This window comes from Falco cherrug, chromosome 6, assembly GCF_023634085.1.
Source record: "Falco cherrug isolate bFalChe1 chromosome 6, bFalChe1.pri, whole genome shotgun sequence".
Taxonomy (NCBI): domain Eukaryota; kingdom Metazoa; phylum Chordata; class Aves; order Falconiformes; family Falconidae; genus Falco; species Falco cherrug.
Genome location: NC_073702.1, coordinates 336,526 through 358,117, shown reverse-complemented (window position 1 = coordinate 358,117; position 21,592 = coordinate 336,526). Strand labels below are relative to the sequence as shown.

Sequence of the window (21,592 nt, the reverse complement as noted above, 5' to 3'; positions counted from 1 at the left end):
GGGTTTTATCTATGATTCCCCAGACATCAAGGGGAAGAACTATACAGACAATACTTACGTCCTCATCTCAAGTATTTTTTCCTCAGTTTTAATAATGAGCAAGTCTGTACCTCCTAACTGTTGCTTTAATAGCACTCCTGCAGAGCAGATCTACAAGACAGATTCATTCCTTTTACACCTATTTCACATCATTTTCCTCCTTAGCCCTTCCCATTTTTCATACTGCAGTTTTAATCTGAGAAGATACTTTCACATGTCTATACCACTCCCCCCCCTCCCCCAAAAAAAAAAAAAGTGTGTCAAGGGGACGAGTATGTTGGTTTCCAATTCATGCAAAAACACAGTGACTCCAAAGTCAGGATGGACTTCTTTGTTCCTTGCCCAGCATCTTCAACAACAACAAAGGCTCTAATTTCAGTACAACAATAGCACTTGCAGTTCTACCATCAACAAAACTACTCAGTTCAGCAGAATTTGGCTCACAGCCTGTGCTTCTGTCTTCCTTGTACTTTACCAAGCATTCATCCCTTAGAGGCATTCAGTCTTTGCTATGTTAAATAGGGAAAAGATCAAGTACAGGAACAGAAATAATTACAGTGTAGAACATTAAACAAACAAGAATTTTAAGAGAAAACATTACAGGATACAAATGCTACATCAAAGGCAAGAACAGCCTGCGATGCAGTTGAAGCAAATCAATCCAAATGTCCTTACAAAGTGCTCCAAGTTGAAACATGGCAAATACCACCAACAGTTTTTCATCAGAGGTCACTTAAGCTTTCTTACCTTTGATTAGTCTCTCTGGTCGAGTCCCTGGTAGTGTCCACATTGCCTGGGCCAGATGCCCAAATACAGTGGCATCAACAGTGGAAACTTTTGGTCCCATAATGTATTTCTTGTCACCTGTAAATACAACAGCAAATATTTCTCAACTGGATGTCACTTCTCCCCCCAGTTAACAAAAAAATTTCCCTGGTTACATCTTTAGCGTTTTTTTAAATTGAAATCACTGAGTTGAAAAGGTTCACTCATTCAAAGGCAGGGATTCAACTTTGAATAGGTTTCAAAAGCTGTTGCTTTTCACCTGTTCAGCAGGTGAAATCTCTTACTGTAGCTTCCTCTGTGCTCAGCAATTCTATAACTAGTTACAGAGCCACCACTGCCCAAGTAACATCCTCTGCTTGTCACAGCTGGCAGCACATACACATTGCACTACAACTTTCTGCATCTAGAATCCTCTCTGCAGCCAGCAGATGCCTGAAAGCATGATTTTCTCCCCTAGTGCAACCCTAAAATCATTCAACCACGGCTGAAAATCACGAATGCACTTGCTGAAAGGATCTGGGCAGCCGGTATCTCTTGTGCACGCAGATCCAGTTTCAGGTTACCCATCTGCTCACACCAAAAATAAAGTCATACCCAAAACCTTCCTCTCCCACCATTTGTTCAAGCTGAAACTGATGCAGCAGTCAAACTGGCAGTGACTGCTCAGAAATGACCTGCATCTCCAGGAGGACAAAGACATAGGCAGGAGTGAACAGCTCTTCTCACACACCACCAGTGCAGTGCCCCCACCCCCAAACACTGGTTTCTACCTAACAGGGACCAAACAGAGGCACATCAGGCAGGCAAGTGAAACAGCAGCAGCTTGTGCCTGGTCCAGAGGTGGGACATGTCTGCTCCACACTGCTATTCTGCTTACCTCTCGGGGCACCTCAATGCCATGATGGTCTTAAGTGCCCACCACAGCACAAAGAGATGGACAACTACCTAAGACAGGGAAGAAAATCACATTTCAAAGCCACTGTTTGCAAAGAAACATCCAGTGTAAACTTGTTTCCTCAACACAGGCACAAAACCTGGAGCAAAGACTGGACATAGGGCACACAGATGAAACATGCAGTTATTGCAGAGATCAGGTTAGACGGTTGCACTGTCCATGCCTTGGCACAAAATGCTATAAAATCTTTTAAGTGTGGTACGTAACTGAATTCTCCAAATCCAGTTATCCCGTCTCCCTGGGACATTCTTCCCCTGCCCAATATAAGCTGCCTGTAATTCAGCAGGTTATTAAATGTTAAGGTTATTGACTGACTTTAGAAAAACTGTCCAGCAATAAAATGCATCAAATTCCAGAGTACAGTATAACATATGCTGTCATCCCCCTGTACAATAGTGTAGGAAAGCAGCGCTCAGGAATAACCAATAACAATAACCTCCACTAGCCTGTCAGATGTAATGTTAACATGGAGTTAACTCTCCCCAGCTCTTTCACAGTTGCATCAATCTACTGCTTGAAAACTATGTACAGGGTAAACGTTGTGTCTTTCCAGTATTTATGTGATGCCTAGAATTCATCAGTCTCAAACACAGCTCTAAAATTGGTCCCCAAACCACAGTTACATGCCAACACTAGGTACTTTGCGCTCTAAACTGGTCTGAGACTCGATCCGTAGCAATGACGTGCTGGGAAGTAATACTACCGCTCCCATCTTGCTACAACTAAGGCAGGCAGTGATTAAGGGCTGAACCATCCCACTCTTTTGCAAATATAATGGTTCCCCAGGCACAACACCCCACACCTTCACATGTGTGGAAACAAAGGGGATAGGAAAAAAGAACTGTGGTTCCATTAAATCGTAAATCTGGTTTTAGGTCACCCTGCACCACGTAACATGGCCTCCATGCACATTTCCTTCTACCAGTTCCAATCTGTTCCCAAAACTTCTAGTGCAACTTTTTTCCAGAAGACTTTCTGACAGACCAGGTATCTCTCAGTGTCTAGTTTCACGCCAGAATACACAGCACCTGGTAGCATCCAGGCTGCCGTTGAGCTCATCATCTCGAACACCTCTCTGCATCCCTTAGTTAATCCAACAGAAACACAATCATCTGGTCACACTGGACTTGGATCAAACTTATACTACCCAAGGAACAGAGAGGCACACAGCCCTGCTATTTACAAATGCATGCAACAGAGGATTCAAAAGCAGCTACTTCAGCACTGTGTCAAGCAACCCCAGCAAGATACCTGCACCCTTCCACAGCAGCGTATACAGCCCACAGAGGCTGCTGTGGGACATTTCAACACTAGAGGATCATGTTCAGGTTAGTCCCACCTCTGTGTTTCAGCTCTGAGCACCCCTGCCCTCCACAAAACATCAAATGCTTTTCAGAAGCTGGTTCAAGTTGCTGCTTGCCCTGCAACTCCCTACTCAAAATCCCCACTTACCCAAATGCCTGAGGCAGGCAGACAGCTGAGAGGGCACCAACAGATTTACGGGCACTGCTCACTCACTTGCATCTTTTAAGTAATTACCAAGCACATATTTTTATATACTGCTAGTTCATATGCCCAGTTCCCCCCACTTCCTTACACTACTACCAGGCATAGTAGCGAACTACTATAACACAAGAATATTATGTTTGTGGTTTAAAGACTGTACGACAGAGAGCAAGCTGATACCAATGGGGCAGGCTGATCCATCACAGGAGGGTTGGTTCCAATTTCCGTGTTTATAAGAGATCTGGAAGAGTCTGTTAGGGAAATAGGTACATGGGAGAAGGAAAAATGATTCTCAGAAATTAAAAAGAAAGAAAAAAAGCACCCATAATATGACTGGGAATATCAAAATGAGCATCACAAGACCTGGCAGCTGCCAAGTCATCATTCTGTGGAAGCAGCTCTTGGAATTTAAGTTATTCTTCCCATGTGAATGGTCTCTGTTAAAAAATGGGGAGCATTAATCTGATATGCATGATAACTGACAGTTACAGTTTGTTATGTGCAGTTATTCTGCATGACAGGCATCCTTTTGAAGCTCTTTAAGATTGCCCCCTAATTAGCAGCCAAAATCCCAACTACTTCCTCTTCTGGGAAAATATATATAGGCACATATACATGGAGGGGAATCTTGCAAAGATCTTTGGGCAGGCAGTAAGTTGACTTCTCCTTCGCCCTGTGAAATAGGCAAGCCCAGTCAGGCTGTAAGTCCTTGTCCCACTCCTTGTCCCCGTCTCAGGATACTACCTGGAGGCCACAGTTACTAGACTCAACCATAAAGAGCTGGCAGGCAAAAACCTGAGCATGCTGATGTTAATGAAAAATCAAGGCAATTACAGAAAAGTAGACAAAGGCACCAATAATTAAAAGGGCAAATACAATGATTCACTTAACAGCACACTGACTGATCTGACATCCTTTTCAGAGGGGAAGATGAAAAAAATACACAATACTCAGCTGGCAATATAGTAAAATAACAGGAATGCAGCAGATGCCCATCAAGGCTTTTTGAAGTACTCAAAACATTCTCATCAATAATCTGGAAGCAAAAATAAAACCTCTACTGATAAAATATGTATCATACAACTAAAAAAAAAAAAGTTGATATAGTGAAGAAAACATCTTATCCTTGAGGATTTCCAGAGATTTTCCCCACCAAAAACAACAGTAAGAGACTATGTAATTACACAATTTACCTGCACAAGGAGATGACCCAGGCTACCCAGGGACCGAGAAAGAACTAGGAGGAGCCTGCCTGCAGGCCTGGAATCAAAGTCTGATTTGCAACAGGCCAGATTTTTAATAGATTTTGATGGTGACTAACATCTGTCACCAATTACTAATGAAAGTGATGGCATTTCCACCTGCTGAAATCTCATCATTAAAACTGGATACCTTTTAGAAAGATACATACTTCAGCCAGAAAAAAAACCAAAGACACAGGCCTCAAGACAGCAACCAAGCAGTGCAATTCAGAGATCTGTCTAGATGATATAACAATCCCTTTGAACCTAAAACTTTACAAATCTGAGTGTCAGTATAGACTCCAGAGACAGAATAATGCAGACTTCAAATAAGCAAACCAAGAGACTTCCACAGATACTTGGGAACACGTTTCAGTTTTCTCTTCAAGACTACATCTACTCTCAGCAGACAGGGATAACTTTAGCATAGATACATCCACTGCTGCTCCATTCAGCCTGCCAGCATCGTCTAGCCAGAACTAGGGGGCTATGCTGAGCTCCCAAGTCATAGGTTAAACTTGCTCCAGGTCCTCTCCACCCCATTCCTCTCTGCAGCATACATGGAGCCATGCAGTGCCAACCTCAAAGCTATGGCAACAGCAGTCCCACAGCTGAAGGGCACCTTGAGCTGGCCACAGCTCTGCAGCAGATGTGCCCGGACCTCCTCTTATGAACTGAGCTGCTCCCTCCCTTCCTACCCCAGAAAGAAAAGGGACCTCTTAAGCTCCAAAACCAGGTTTTCTTTGAAGAGGCACTAGAATAGGCAACCTTTTTTTGTTAATATTTTGTTGACAAATAAAATGCAGCATGACAAAGTGTTGACAGAAGAGGAGTCGTCAGAAGAGCTCTTCTCCTTGCCTACTGTGCCTGTTCATCACATGTCTTTTTGCCACCTTGCTCTCAATCCAGCAACTTGGCAGGTTTGCTTCAGAACACAGTTACAGAAAACTCTACACAGCCCCATTCAGGTCTCCTGCAAGTATCTTCCTTTCCCAAACACCCTGGAAAAGCATCTCTCTTCCTTCCCCTTCTCAGCAAACACTCTGTTTCTGCATTCTGCTGGGCTCTCTTCACTTTGCTCCCTCCGTCCACTCCACACTTAACTATTTAGAGCATGTGCAGTATGTCCTCTGCCCAGAGCACAGGGCAGGGTGGCATCCCTCCTGCCCTCCACTCAGCTGCCTCTTCAAAGCAACCATAACGAGGAACAAAACAGCCACACAGGTAGCACCTCTCTTCATTCCTTGTACAAGAGCGACACAAGCTCAAGGGAAGCGACAAACTGCCCAAACCAATTCCTCAAAATGCAGATTTTACACAGAAGCACAATACAGTTAGCTCTCAGCAGGCTGCAAGGCAAGAAGCACAGTGTAGACAGCTCCAATAAAGACTTCAGCCTGAGCTGCACAACAGAAATGATGCTCATGTGGTTCTAGCTAAGTGAGGTCAACCTTAAGGCTAACCCTATGGGATCCACCCATGACAACCAAGAAGCCTAAACCCACCTGTTTTGACAACACAGACCCATCTCCTACTAGCAGCTCTGAATAAAGCTGCCAACACCAACAAAATACAACAAAATCCAGTTCAAAGTAACATCTGCAAAGGGTTTTCAAATGGCAGCCTCATAACAATCTATCAGACAGCCATGAGTCCAATGTAGAAAAAATGAGACGACCTCAAAACCTAAGTAAGAGGTTTCATTTGCAGAACTAAACACTACGTTCTCCTAAACTCACATAGCAAAATGCTCTTCCAAAAATCACAGACCACGTTCTGCTCCTCTAGATACACATACCCGGTGCTCAGAGAAGAAAGCCACTTACCCCTTTCCTCTAGAGACACAATTTAGTAGCAAACAGTGGGGAAAAAAACTGTCCCTGCCAGAATCTGGGTGGCACTGAAAGACAGCAGCAGTGTAGACTCTACCTACTGACAAAATCAGATTATTTGTGTATGTGATCACGCTGCCAGGAAGCATTCACAGTCAATTTCATCCTGTGGACAGCAAGCTATGAACAAAAGAGAATGCCTAATTTGCTGTACATTACCCAGGAGGCTTGCTAGAGTCCGCATGTCCTTCTCCATCAGCATGTACATCTCCTCCTCCGAGAAGCGGCCAATGCCATGGCCATACATTTCCCGCTTCACGATCCCTTTGGTCAGATGACAGAGGATCCACTTCAGCAAGTCACTGAAGGGGCCAAAAAGTGAAACCATCTTTCGCGTCTCATGAAGATTTTCCACCCATTGGCAATAAGCTAAAGTCCTAGAAGGATGCAAAAATAAGTTATAGTGGTGCAATACCCAGACAGCCCATCACCACCCTGCAAAGGCTCACAGACAGGTTAGGCAGCAAGCTTTCTTAACGCTGAGTGCTCACCGCCTCAATGGAGAGGCAGTTTCCAGTAAAAAGTAGACCCTGATCCAACACAAGAGCAACAGCAGAGAAACTGACTTTACAATGCTTATGCAGACTGCCCAGTGCTTATCCTCTCAGTAAATCGTTAACCACTTCAAGAGAAAATGAGATTCACGTTGAAATATAAAATAAAAGCTGCCGAATTCTGCTAAACTCACATAAAAAAATGCAGTGCCAAAAGGATTTATTAGCTAAAGATAACCGACTGCACAGACCTGGGGAAAACAACAGCCCACAAAGAAACCAGTATTTCCCAGCAGTCTGTTGTTCTTGCTTGCGATACTGCTGAAACTTAGCCAAGCAGTAACTCTGCCCCAACATAAACACTGCAGCAGTCATTTTTCAGAGGACCTCTGCTCACCTCAAACCAACAATGACACAATCTTTAAAATATCCATTAAACAATGAAGGGGGTGGTGGTGTCATTGGGTTTGTTTTCTCCTGTATTTTCTCTTCTCTTCAAAATGTTAATTTTTATGAGTCACATTTCTAAAGGGATCTGTTGTACTTCATCTTTATTTAATGTCAAATATATGATTTTGAAAGCTGGTATTATAAAAGTTTGTCTTACAAGTTGAAATTTTTGTTTCCTATATGAATTTTTGTTCTTTCCTACTATCATAGGCAAACAAAAAATAGATCTGTTGCTGTTGCTACTCAAGAAATTTATGAAAAAAGAAACACTAGCTTTATTAGTATCTAGCATCTTCTGACATTACAAGAAAACCAAAAAGACCGTATGACTTTTGTCACCAAGTTCAAGGGATGTTCAAAAAAGGGCTAAAGACATCTCAAACATGACAAACATGTGAAGCCAACAGCGTCTCAGATACACTGGGAGTTCAGATCCATATTCCATTATGTTTGTAGCAATTTCCAAACTGAAAAATCTAAAAATGGATTTACATAGGTGAGAACATAGGAAAACAAGCTCATGGAGACACGATAGACTAGAAGCAAAGCTAGACTGAAAATCTGAATTATCAGAAGTTGCAAGTTCATATACACAATTATGTTAAATATTAACTTAATAACCAAATGTTTCCATTTCAAATATGACCAGAGGTCCATTTTTTTTTCCACTTTGGTAACCAGTTTTATCATTGAACATATTTCTAATTGCACATAATTTCCTTAGTGCCGATATGGATCGCCTAATTTAAGGAAGAAAAATACAAACCAAAGCAGTATCTCCTAGAAAACTCCTATGATTATCTTTTTTAAAATGTACGTTTTATCAAACCCCTGTATGTCATAAACAGAAGCTGAATTCAGCACCACTATCAGAGAAAAACCACCTTTACAGTAGTAAAATGTTCTAATCTTTAAGTTTTCACAGATTCTTTATTTGAATTACTAATGAGATGAGGTAAAAGGAGAATATTTGGCACAACAGCTGAAAAAAAAAAAAAAATCTATTCACAGCTAAAATTTAGAATGCTCCTAACAGAGTGGGTGAAAGGCATTTTAATTCTATTAAAAATTGTCCACTGCAGGACAATGCCTTCTGCTCTAATGATTTCATTAAAGTCGTAACAGTGAGCCATGTGCGGGTTTTGCTGCAAATGCACAACAGTGAAGAACAAGAATGCACCTGCTATGTTTCTGATGTTTTTTATCCTCAACAGGTTTCTCCACAACCTCTTGCACTGTACTAATATGACAAAAGCACACTGCTGACATTTCACACGCTTCATTTGTCAAATGGGGGTGTTCTGCACAATCCTTGTTTTTCAGAATGGATGGATCAACTGAAGTCATTGGGCTGGTCTCAGCACAGCAGAGTTTGAAACAAAGCCAGATTTAGTGAGAGGCATCAGCACAAAAGGGGGAACATGAAGCCAGCAAGCACAGGAGCAAACAGCTACTGAAACTTCAGAAGTATTAACTTCAGCTAGAAGATGTGGAGACTGCCTTGGTCTAGGAACAAAGGTAAAACAGGATTTAAGAAGGATGGAAAGACTGCTGAAAGTGTAAGGGCACTCCATAAAGCAGAACATTGCAGCAGTGACATCTCATGGGCCTGGGAAAGGACAGGATCCCTTAAGCAGATACAGGTCTGAATAGGAAGAAAAACTCCGGTCTTGATGCAAACACTGCGAAACAATTACAAGTACTATCTATATGTGTAAGTTACTTATTACTTGAATAAGCTATAAAACTTATATAAAACTATATATAAAACTTGCTTTCTGAGAGCACTGCTGTGTGCCTCGCTGTAAAGCCCCTCCTTCCCCAGCACATACCTGACTGGCTTCACTCAGCAACCCTACAACACAACTGGGTTGCTTTAGGACAACAGGTCTGGGCATGGAGAGAGATGACAACAAGAAAAAGAAGCCAAAACAAAACAGAAAATGAGAGGAAACTCCACTGCAGCATTTTTTAAGTCACCCCAGCTATACAAGTCTAATTCAGCCCTATGGACTTGCCATCACTATTGTTCACTCCAACCAAATCAGTGAGCTGGCACAGCACTGAGAATATCAACCACATCCAGGATAGTTTTAATTTCATGAGACAGGATGAACAAGGTTTCCCGCAAAGCTAATTAGCCTATACTTTAAAGCAAAAGTACATTTCCCCATCGCTCGCTTGCTCTGGGAGACATGGTCTTTGGGTCTGGAAGAGGTAGAGATCAGATCAAGTGCTTAACGATCAGGAGAGCAGCACAGGAAGAGCAGAACTGAACAGGATTTAGGTAATCCTGCTTAGGCTAAACTGTTAAACACAATCTTAAGACATCTGCTTGTCACTTTGAATGAGTAAAGTTGTCACATGTCCCAAGTCTCAAATTTACATGGGCAACAAAGGCAGCTAAATAGACAACCACAGAGTTTACTTCTAAAATGCTATGGTTCTGAGCACACAAAAGCAAAGAAAAAAGTAGGCTCAGGTTCAGAGAGGCAGTTACAGGCACTTTTTAAAGTGGCTTTACAAATACTTTGTTAAAAGAATTCTATTCAAAGGTTCATTACCCCGTGCTTCCTACCAAACCATGTTCCTCTGCATTTAATCCCACCCGCTGACCCCTCTGCTCAGACTACATTACTAAAGTATTATCAACATTACAAAAGGTTAGCGAATGCCAAAAATCAGGTAGTCTACATTACCTACTTCAGCATAACTACACATTTTAAACTACAGTTAGTATTTACAGGATGACATAATTATTTTAAATATTGGCCTAAACTAAGCATTTTGGGAAACATTAACATTCCCATTTGTGCCAGCACACCTGTACAAATCATAGAGTATAAATAAAACAACAATGCATTAAAGAGCAATGCTATGGGGGTAAAGCAAATCTTAAATCTAAATGTAACAGCAGCTTTGGCCTCAATACATAAATCAGGAGAGGAGATTGAAAAAGTGACTCATCAACAGCAGCTTGCCTGATTATCTCCAAACTGCCTAAACAACAAGGCAAGGATGTGAACTGGGGGTTATTTTTCCTATCTGAACCTGTGCAGACTGGAATTTCTTGATACACAGAAGGATTATAACAAATTCATTCCACAATCAGCTGCAGAAACCCCACCTGCTGTGCAACTTCCCAGAGCAACTGGCTTTTAAACCACCAGCAGCATTCAAGCCTCATCATCATTAATAGCAGGAGAGACATCATTTTTACAACTGGCTTGCTGTATTTAAACATATTTATATCATAAACATATTTTACGTTTAATACATGGCAAGTCTCAAAACTGACCAAAGTCAGATTCATTTGTATTCTCATACCATGTTTTTCCTGTACATCAAGCACCCATCACATACGCAACGTTTACATGGTTTTCTTGAAAGACAAAGCAAGAAATGAGTTAAGTACGTATGTGCATGTGTATACATACATATACACACGCATACACACTCATAAATCACTAAGGTTGTGTTTGACAATACAGCCAAACCAATCTAACGGGTTAGCTTCGTTAAGCTACATATTCAAGGCTTTAGGTTCTCACTAAGCACTTTAGTGTCTCCAGCCCAAGATCCCTCTCCTGAGACTCAAGTACCAGAAAGCACCTCGCAGTGCCTGCTTGCCCTCCAGGCACCAGAACCTGCCTGGACTGAATGCCAGCAGTGCTGCCAAGCCCAGCATGCAGCACCAGAAGGATGTGAGAATGGGACATCCTTACACTGAGGTCTAATCCCACTGACATACTGCAAATATATCAAAATCTCAAGGCATCCTGAAGGTAGTTGTGGATGCCCTGCCGGTTTCTGAGGGCCCATGCATTGCTGCAAGCAGTGGAGGCGACCCAGGGCAACCCTTCAGCTGATAAGAGGTCTGCAGCAGATCCCAGACCTGGGGCAAGAGCCACAAAATTGGTCTCCTCCCATCTCTTCTGCTGACTTGGCCCAACACCCATTCAGGTTAGCAAACTTTCTTCTTTGGCCAATTTAAAATACCAAAAGCCTAATAGTTACAGCATTCTCCAGTGACAGGAGCTCTAGCACCAGCTCCACATCAGTCTTGTGCATCTCAGAAATACACTCTAGTCCCCACACAAAAATAGGTATGTTCACTTGCTTGTTGTCTTTCTGTCTGACCCCTGACACCACTGGGGCAGAGGCAGGGTGTCTAGAAGCTGAGGTTCACAACAGCCCTGCACTGCGCTCAACTCCAGGCAGAGCAGCAACTTCCACCTGTAAAAGGCACTAACTGGTGAAGATGAGCAATTACCTTGGCAAAAGCTAAACATTTCAGGAGGAAATGCTGAGCACCTGCCAGGATTAGCTCCATCCAGAGACAGCACACCACAGGACGTACCTTGCTGCTTTGTTTGATAAATGTACTCCAGTATTACTTATTTATGATGAAGCTACTTTGCATGCTACTGGCAATGTAACAGTATGAATCACATTTTATATCACTGCTTGGGAGGCTTGATTTTATAAACCTTACTCTGAAGAAAGGCAACCACAGTTACAAATTCCTCACTGTGGGACCTGAGGACACCATGAACAAACCCTAAGTTGCTGGTGGGAAGTGGGGAGGTTCAGGGACTGATGTGAAGGAATCCTACAACCACAGATGCAATGTTGTCAGGGAGAAACACAGTCCTAGACTGATTTTATTTTGGTGTAACTACAGGATGGTCAAATTTGTTATCCAGGAATTACAGCAGTACAACTGTAATGCCTCATAGCTCAGGCTTTGCCCAGTACAGAGAATTGGCATGGTGTAACCTCACCAATATAGCAAGCCTCTGGTACAGCCACACAGCAGGGACATACAGTAAGACTTACAGTTGGGTATGTTACTACACTGCAGCAAATATACATGCCTTAGGGAAACTCAACTGTGTGACTAAACAGGAAAGGCAACGGGGATATACAGCCAGGCACGCACATCTCTATTCTTACTTGGTCTAGCTTTGTCCACTCATTTCAATGCTACCTCCATGGGTCAGCGCCTGAATTTGCCATAACTGTACCCTGCGCTCCCCTATGTCACACCCAGCAGTGCCGAGTCAGCTCAGAGGGAGCCTGGATGGACAGGCAACAGCTTCACAGAGGAAAGCGCAATTTGTAATTGAGACACAACAGCAGTTTAAATTTCTCATCAGTAATGTCACTCCAGTCTTCAAAAAAAGGTAAGAAGGAAGACCCAAGAAACTACAGGCCCATCAGCCTTACCTCCATCCCTGGAAAGGTGATGGAACAGCTCACCCTGGAGGTCATCTCTAAGCACGTGGAGGAAAAGAAGGTCATTAGGAACAGTCCACAAGGATTCACTGAGGGGCAATCACGCCTGACCAACCTGATAGCCATCTATGATAGAATGGCTGACTGGGTAGACAAGGGGTGATCTGTGGATGTTGTGTACCTTGACCTCGGCGAGGCTTCTGACACTGTCTCAGTAACATCCACATACGTAAGCCCAAGTGTGTGTTAGGCGAGTCACTGAGGTGGACTGAGAACTGACTGAATGGTAGAGCTCAGAGGGCTGTGATCAATGGTGCAGAGTCTGGCTGGAGGCCCGTAGCCAGTGGTGTGCCCCAGGATCAGTGCTGGGTCCAGTCCTGTTCAACTTGCTCATCAGTGACCTGGATGGAGGGACAGAGTGTGCCCTCAGCACGTCTGCTGGTGATACAGAGCTGGGAGGAGTGGCTGACACACCAGGAGGCTGCTCTGCCGTTCAGTGACACCTGGCCAGGCTGGAGAGCTGTGCAGGGAGGAACCTGATGAAATTCAATAAAGGTAGACATAGGATCCCGCACCTAGGGAGGAATAACCCATGCACCAGTACAGGCTGGCTGACCTGCTGGAAGTCAGCTCTACAGAGAAGGACCTGGGAATTCTGGTGGACAGCAAGTTGACCATGAGCCAGCAGTGTGTCCTGGTGGCCAGGAAGGCAAATGGTACCCTGGGGTGCATTAGAAGGAGCATGGCCAGCACTGTGGAGTGCTGTGTCCAGTTCTGAGCCCCCCCAGTCTAAGAGAGACACGGAACTACTGGACAGGGTGCAGCAGAGGGCTACAAAGACTATTAAGGGACCAGAACATATCCCTTATGAGGAAAGGCTGTGAGAACTGGGGCTGTTTAGCCTGGGGAAGACTGAGAGGGGATCTCATCAATGTTTACAAATATCTTCAGGGTGAGTGTCAAGACAACAGGGCCAGGCTCTTTTCAGCAGTGCCCAGCAACAGGACAAGGGGCAATGGGCACCAACTGCAGCACAGGAATTTCCAGCTGAATATAAGGAAGAACTTCTTTACTTTGAGGGTGGCACAGCACTGGAACAGGCTGCCCAGAGAGGCTGTGGAGTCTCCTTCTCTGGAGACATTCAAAACCCACCTGGAAGCGACTCTGTGCAACCTGCTCTGGGTGAAGCTGCTTTAGCAGGGGGTTGGACTAGATCTCCAGAGGTCCCTTCCAACCCTGACCACTCTGTGATTCTGTAACATTACATTTAAAGCAGCTAAGTCTACTGACCATGAAACAACCAACACTAAGGCAAGGAGATGAAGCATGAAGGGATTAAAAGGCCTCATCTTCCCTTTAGCAGCCATAATAATGGAGGGGGGGCGGGGGGGGGGGGGTGCACGAACAACAAAAAAAGTTACATTAATAGGCTGCCTGGATAAGGTTTTTGAGGCTACAGCACTGCTGATGGATATAACTGGTGAAGGTCACACTTCTTGGAAGGTAGGGTTTACATTTCTAAGCCACATAATTTAAATCTGTCTACTGAATGCTAAAATTGTTTCCAGGAAACACTAAAAATTATTTGAAGAATTGTATGTACACATGTTGCTGCTCATCTTTGATCACAAGGTGAAAGAAAAGTTGGATACATTTACCTGTTTTAAGTCACACATTGTTTTGAAGGGAAAAAAAGTGCAACATAAATGCAAGACCTAGTACAGCAAGGACTTAAATGCATGTTAGAAATCAGTATTTCCCAAATATTGGGAAAAAGTCTTGTGCCTGCTAAGGCAGCCAATGCAGCACCCAAGGTGCCACATCCACCGGCTACTTCTATGAATCCAGACTGGAAAAAGGCACTTAAAAAGGACTGAAATGTGAAGTGAGAGTGGAAATCACAGGTATTACTTTCAAAGGTGTCAGTAAAATGCATACAGTACCAGCAAGGTTCTATTTATGTTTTCCATTCATATACATACTTCAGCTTCTCAGGATACTGGGACTAATAGCGTATCCTATCAATTGGCAGCACTGTCAACAAGACCTATTAACAGGAATACCCCGTGTTACAGGAAAGGCAATAATTCATATCATAATGGCACACACAGATAATTAGAATCAGTAACTGTAAGAACACCATATCCCAGATTCACTATCAACAATGGATTTGTTCCCCTGGACCTCTCGAACCACAAATGTATTCAGCCATCCTGATTTTTTTGCTCTTTACTAACAAGGCAGAGTTCATCCCAAACAGGACGGAGGAAGAGCCCACTACTGCTCCCTTCTGCAAAGCTGCAGGCGAAGCGCCCAGCTCCCTACCTTGCTTACACAGCATGACAACTTTTCAGGGGAATTACCCCCGGCTCATACTAGCGTACGCAGAAAGAAGAAGCAGTTTTCTAGGGTGAAGAGTGGTGAAATTAATAAGTGGGTACCCAAGCTTTCTGCAAGAGAAAGTAAGTATTCACGTCCAGGCACAAGCACAGGGACAGATCTGACAGCACAAGAACGTGGCCAGCCTTGCCATGCAAGCTTACCAGTATAAGTGCTCCTCCACCATTTTTGTCACAGCTCTGGAAACAGCTCTTTCATGCGGACCAAGGTGTTTATTTAAATTCACTCCAAGTTTCTCTTCCAAAAAGTCAATAATGAACTCAGTGCCAGATACTTTCTTATGATTGTATTCAATCCAGGGCATTTTCCCTTGAGGGGAAAGTTTTCCATCGAAATAGTTCTAAGAAAAAAAGCAACAAACAGACAGACAAAAAAAGCCCTTCAGATTCTGTTTCAATGAGAATAAAGCTTTTTAAATATTCTTCTGTGTTTCTAAAGGCAACATTATCCAACAAACTTTTTTTAAAAAAATTAATACTCTAGAATAGTAGCTGTTCAATCAGAGCAACAGCTTTACCCTATATGACAATTCAGGTAAAATTCTTCCCAGGTCCTGCAAGGTATTACACGTGTTTATGTAGGCTGCCACATGATGTAATATTATTCAAGTACTCAGACTATTTAAGGGTTGGAGATGTTCAGATGTCCCAAAAGTTGGGTCTATTATTCTAAACAAGTTTTTAAACACAGGATTCACAATTAATTTTGGCTCCTGCATAGAGCAGCAGCTTTCAGGTTAAATGTACTTTATAAAGATTAATTCACTACCTACCTCAGATAGCTGCATTACCTCCAAGGATAAATCTCAACCAGTCACAAGCACATATAATGAAAGGCATATCATTGCCCAAATGAGCGGGATGGAAATCTGCCTTTACACATGCTTTTGCAACTTCATAAACTTAAGAATCTCATACATTTACAGACACACTTGTTACGATTGGGTCTCCACCAGCCCAGCATCAGTCCAGCACTAGTGCGCTGTTGAACACTGGTCTACCTGCTCAGCATAGCACTCCCACAGAAGTAGCAATGTATTTTCTCCATTTTACAGTTGGAGAAGATGAAACACAGATTAAAGAATTTATGCCTCATCTTGACAAACACAAGAGGAATTGCTGGCTGCCAAAATGTGAATCAGTCATTTGACTTCAATTCTCTATTACTCCCAAAGGCAGAGACATAAGGCAGAACCTCCTTCCTTTCCTGTGATTCCCATCCTCACATTCCTGTTATTTAGAGAATGAAAAAATCCTAGGTCAGGAAGCCGAGCCATAAAGGCTCACAATAAAGGCTCTGTACTCAGTCTCTGGTAGTCACCCTAAACATTTCAGGATCTAGCCCCTAACTGTTGGCAGTTTAGGGTTAGCAGTCCTGGATTGCCCTGTTTGGATCTCAAGTATTTACCTGTCTTGAATCCACTAAAGATGGATTAAGGTCCTCTTGCAGCAAGGAGTGTACACCAGAACGCACCTCCAGTTCAGTCTGAGACCACAGCATTCTGGCTACTGCACAAAATGCAGATGTACAATGCACTACGAACACGCGGCCATTCCCAGAGGCTTTTCCCTTGCTGATGAAAGCAGACAAAATGGGTAACGCTACTGGAAAGCAATGCCTTCTGGCTATACACTTTTCTGGGATTTCTGCCCAAACAAACAGCATGGTAAGGACATCAGATTATGTAACATCTCATCTACTGCATCCCTGTGTGGGTGAATAAAGCAACTGAATCCACCCCCAGCCTGCACATGGGGGTGACATGGGGGTTATTACTTTGGTCCATGGAAGAAACTCTAAAAACTACTGAACATCTGAAACTGAAAGGAGCGCACTGCCCCATCCTTCCACCTTCCAGACCTTCATCAAAAAGGCTCTTCCAGCACTCAGACATACTGATAGGTTTCCGTAATTTTTCATACTACAGAATCATAAGCTTTTTCAAGAACTACATAGCATGTCTATATGGCACATTCTGGCTTAATCTTGGTTAAGCCCTTTCAGTAAGGGATTTCCCTTCTTGTGCACAAACACTGATGTTTTGCACAACCTGCTAGATATGATACTGTTTACTGCATATTGCAATTACTGTAGTCCATATCATTTGCAACCTAGAAAAAAAGCAAATTCTTATTATTCAACTGCTCATTTCTTTGAATTCATATATGTGATATATATTAAATATATGATGTAAAAACTCGTTAGTACCACATTAATATTACACTCAAAAACACAAATGAGAGCTGAAATTCTCATAGGAAAGTTGTTTTACCTAAACTTAGAAAAGCCTTAACAGCATTTTCATGTTTCATTACATATAGTTTATTAAACAAAATAGGAAACATCTTTTAACAACCTGAGAAAACCTTAGTCTCCCAACAAATCTGTTATACTGTTCTTGTATCCACTGTTCTCAAATGGGTATTTTCAGGCTTAAAACCTTGGTATCCTTATGGCTGCTACTGATTGCCATCAAATATTTATCAATTTTCCACTTAAAAATTGTTCCAGCTGCAAAGCAGGCAGCGGGTTTGGAACTAGATGGTCTTTAAGGTCCCTTCCAACCCAAACCATTCTACAATTATCATTAAAAAACTAAAACAAACCCAACAAAAACATTCCCTCATATCTCATAGTACATTTAATTGAACTGCAATCTGCAAAGCAACAATAACAAGAGTTCCCCAGAACCTCATTTATAGCAGAATTTATAAACAGAATGGCATAGGGCACTTCTGGGGTAATTTTATAGTACTATCCAGAAGAAATTAGGTTCCACATTTTCAATTACTGCTGCTTATGCTTTTCTTTTACTCATATCTCTTCCCAAGGAGGCCACCATCTTCAAAGACCTGGCATGAAAACAGCACATTTCTGCTGTGCTAATTACTTATCGGATTACATAAACAGTCAGTTCTTCATATTCATGACTGAATCAGGAACACCCAAAAAATCTCTAATAAGTGCCCAAAATGGGCTCTTTTCAAACCAAGCTTTATCAAGAAGATAAATGCTCTGAAAAAAAGGTAGATACTATGACAGCCCAGCCAGGGTGGGGCTGCCCAAATTATTTTTGATGGAGAACTCACACCTAGAAAGGCAACTTCAAGAAAACATAAGCACATTACAAGAGCACAGCTGTTGGGAGAAATTCAGATGACAGTAAGGTAAAAATGTGTCGCCCAATTCCGCTTCTTGCATGCCATTAAAGCATGTTGTGTAACACACAGCACATTATTCAATAATCTGATGTACCATAATAAACACAAGGAATTGGAAGAGTAAAATCAGTCTGACCACCCCACTGCCTTTTGCTCACTGTTCCACAACCCTTCCTTCAAAGCAGCCCTTCTCCAGGAAGGTTACGACCACAGCAAGTCTCCAGAGGTGAGCCCTGGCACCAGCTGCCACCCAGATTGCCAGCACTTTTCCATCACGTCCCTGCTGGCACACAGGAAAGTGAAGTGTTTGATGCTGCGACAGCCGTACCCAATGGCTCCGTCACCTACAGTGTCCTACAGGTAGGACAGCCACAAGGGAACAAAGTAAAAGTCTCCAGGTAGTCCAAGCATAGGAAACTTCGTAAGTCCAGCTGAGAATGGCACTGCCTTCTGGCTCCCCTCCCGCTACCTGCTGCTCCCCTACCACTTAATCCCATGGTAGCACCTATACCTTCCTCCACCTGCCAGAGCCGAACACAGCGCTGTACTCCTAACACAAGGATAAAAACAGAATTTGCCTCTTTCGGAAAAAATGTTGCATCCTTAGCTCATAAGCTTGGCTCCACCAAACTCACCTCTAAAACCCCGCATATAGGGTCTGTAACCTGACAAACACCTTAAACCCGTATAAACCAGCACAACTAAAAACAGCAACCTGGTGCTCCCAGCACTCGCAAAACCCACTCCTGCTCCTGCAGCGTGGCACATGGAGCATGTAGGGGACAGAGCTGGGTTAAAACCAAACATACTCTGGTCCAGCCTGATCTGGCACAGAAAAGCACATGCAGGAAAGGAGAAGGAGCCACTGAAGGCAGGACTGTTGCTTTTGGCGGTCCTGCTGATCTACACCAGCTTAGTATACTCACAGCTAGCAAGCAGGGATAAAGTAAGGTGCAACACCAAAAAGCAATGCTGACCTTCAGTACAGAAAATCCGTAAATCCTTCTATCTCCAAAAAGGTGGGTGACTCACTTCCACCTAGCATTAGCTGTCTAAACGACTCCATCCTGAATCACACAAATGTGCAGTGTTATCTTTGGGAAGCGACATAAACGAAACATTCTTCCAAACACCCTGGCATGCAGCAGTAAAAAGTGACTTGAACCCATGTGGGGTAAGCGTGCAACTTACCCACAGCTCAGCCTCTTTGAGACAAAGATGCCAAATTTACATCACTTAGAAAAAAACAGAGAAAAGAAGAAAAACAAACAACAGTTCTTCTACCTATGATCCTCATTATATTTATCACCACTGTTGTATCATCTTAAATGCACTCAATGCTTTACACAGAGAAACCTGTCCCATGTTTCGAAGAGCCAGCATGCTGTACAGATTACCAACACTGTAACAACACCCACACTAGACTCACAGCATCACAACTAAACCTTGACTCCAAAAGGCAATGCTGCTAAGATTCAAATTTCTGTTCTCACAGCTTTCATTCACTGGAGCAGCTTAGGCTGCATCCCCTGTGGGGAGATGGCACAGAATGACCCAGCCACAATTAATGAGCTGTATTCACGACCTCTAAAAGCAATCCTGTCTCACTTCACTGGGGCAGAAGCACCAGCAATGGGAGGTGAGGCAAAAGGCAGGCATGTCTTCCCAGGAAAGCTCCACAGAGATACCCTCCATGAAAATATGAAGCTGCAGCTGTCTAGTCTTGATCTCTTTAGCATGCTGAAATTCAAAAACCAAATAACATTATGCTTCAGTTTTGAGGCGTTATTTAGCTTCATATAAACTACAGACTACTCTCCCATTTCAGCATTTCCAGCCAAGTTAATTTCTAACATTCATGCAGCTTTGCCAGTTAAATCTAGAGCTATTCCAGACCAATCTTATTCAAGTCATATCTTCAAAGGTTATACACCAAATTTAACTGGAGACATGAAAGCACTGGGTGTACCCGCCTAGCTGTAGGTGTATGTTTACATCTCCCTGGGCGAGACAGACTGGGGGGCAGAAGAGACTGGATGCCTGCTTGCCATTTCAGACAATTACAGCGAGCTGCAATGTAAAGGAAAATGGCACCGTGTACCTGGTAGGGTAAATCAGCCATCCTCAGGTAAGTTTCCATTTTCAGACAGAACGGAGATAAACTTGGAACACCATTGGTAGGCCTTGAAAACTGATGCAGTATGATAGCATCTTTCGAATCAAGCTCTTGCTCTTTCCTGTCAAAAACAAAACTGAATTTAAAAAAAAGAAAAACATGACTACAACACCCACACCCACGAGCCGGGTGCGTGATACGTCAGTACATTAAATACACAACGGAGAAATCCCGGCCGAGGCAACACGCACCCCTTCCCGGAACCGGCTGCGGCAGCGAGGAGCCCTCAGGGCGCAGTGGCAGGCGGCAGCCTTGGCCCGCCCTGCACCAGGGGCCGCGGCAGGGGCCGCCCCGGGCCACCTGTGGAGGACAGGCGGGGCTCGCGCCCACAGCCGGCTCCTGCACGGTTGCAAAGGGTAAAGGGGGGGGGGGGGGAGAGAAAAAAAAAAAAACCAAAAAAACAGGTAAATAGCAAAAACACAGCGAAAAAGAGAAATCAGGCCGCGCCGCCCTCCCTCCTTAGGTAAGCGCCGCCTCGGCCCCGCGCTGAGCGCGTCCCCGGCTTCCACCGCCGGCCCTCCACGGGGAGCGCCCGGCTCCCGCAAGCCCCGCCGCCGCCGCCCCCGCTGCCGTCTTGCTAGCCGCCCGCAGCCTCACCGTATGGCCAGCAGCTCGTGGAGCAGGTAGGCGGCGGCGGCCAGCAGGGCGCCGCCCGTCAGGTACAGCGTCTTCTTCCACCAGGAGTCGGAGCCCAGCGCCGCCATGGTGCCGCCCGCGCCCCCGCCCGCCAGCGGGAAGGCGACGATCTCGCCCCCATAGAGGGCGGGCGGCGGCTCCTCGGGCCCCGCGCACCACCCCAGCGAGAGGCTGCGGTTGCGGCTCAGGTCTGCCACGCAGGAGCGGGGCGCCGCCAGGCCCACCCCCCACAGCATGCTGCGCCCGGGGCCCGCATCCCCCGCCGCCCCGCGGAGCCCCCCACCCGGCCAGCCCTGCCCTGCCCAGCCGCGGTTGCGGGGAGGGCCGCGCCGCGCTGGGCGGCTCCGGCGGCTCACTCAGCCGTCGCTGCGCGGCTGCGCAAGGCGGCGGGGAGGGGAGGACAGGGGATGGGGTGGGCCGGGCCTGCCCCTGCGTAGGGGCGCCGCCGGTCCGGGGCGGGGGGTACGCGGCGCCTGTCCGAAATTGCGGGCGGAAAGCCGCGCTGGCGCTTCGAGCCGACGGTGCCCCGCCGAAGCCGGTCCTGTTAAAATGCCCGTGGCCCGGTGCTCCGAGCGCCGCCGCGCCGTGCCTTCGCAGAGGAACGGCCTTCATCCTCCT

General features: G+C 44.6%; 1 protein-coding gene across 1 annotated transcript in view; it reads right to left on the bottom strand.

Annotated features, from left to right (window-relative positions):
- Positions 1 to 21,311, bottom strand: part of FAXC (failed axon connections homolog, metaxin like GST domain containing) — a 29,759-nt gene extending 8,448 nt beyond the window's left edge. Inside the window, exons 1-5 of the mRNA XM_055714281.1 lie at positions 20,936 to 21,311; positions 20,264 to 20,399; positions 15,145 to 15,341; positions 6,579 to 6,796; positions 787 to 903 (exon numbers count right to left, since the gene is read on the bottom strand). Of these exons, the coding sequence (XP_055570256.1) occupies positions 787 to 903; positions 6,579 to 6,796; positions 15,145 to 15,341; positions 20,264 to 20,399; positions 20,936 to 21,210 (943 nt within the window). The 5' untranslated portion in view covers positions 21,211 to 21,311. The remainder of the gene's footprint in view (positions 1 to 786; positions 904 to 6,578; positions 6,797 to 15,144; positions 15,342 to 20,263; positions 20,400 to 20,935) is intronic.
- Between the last annotated feature and the right edge of the window lie 281 nt (positions 21,312 to 21,592).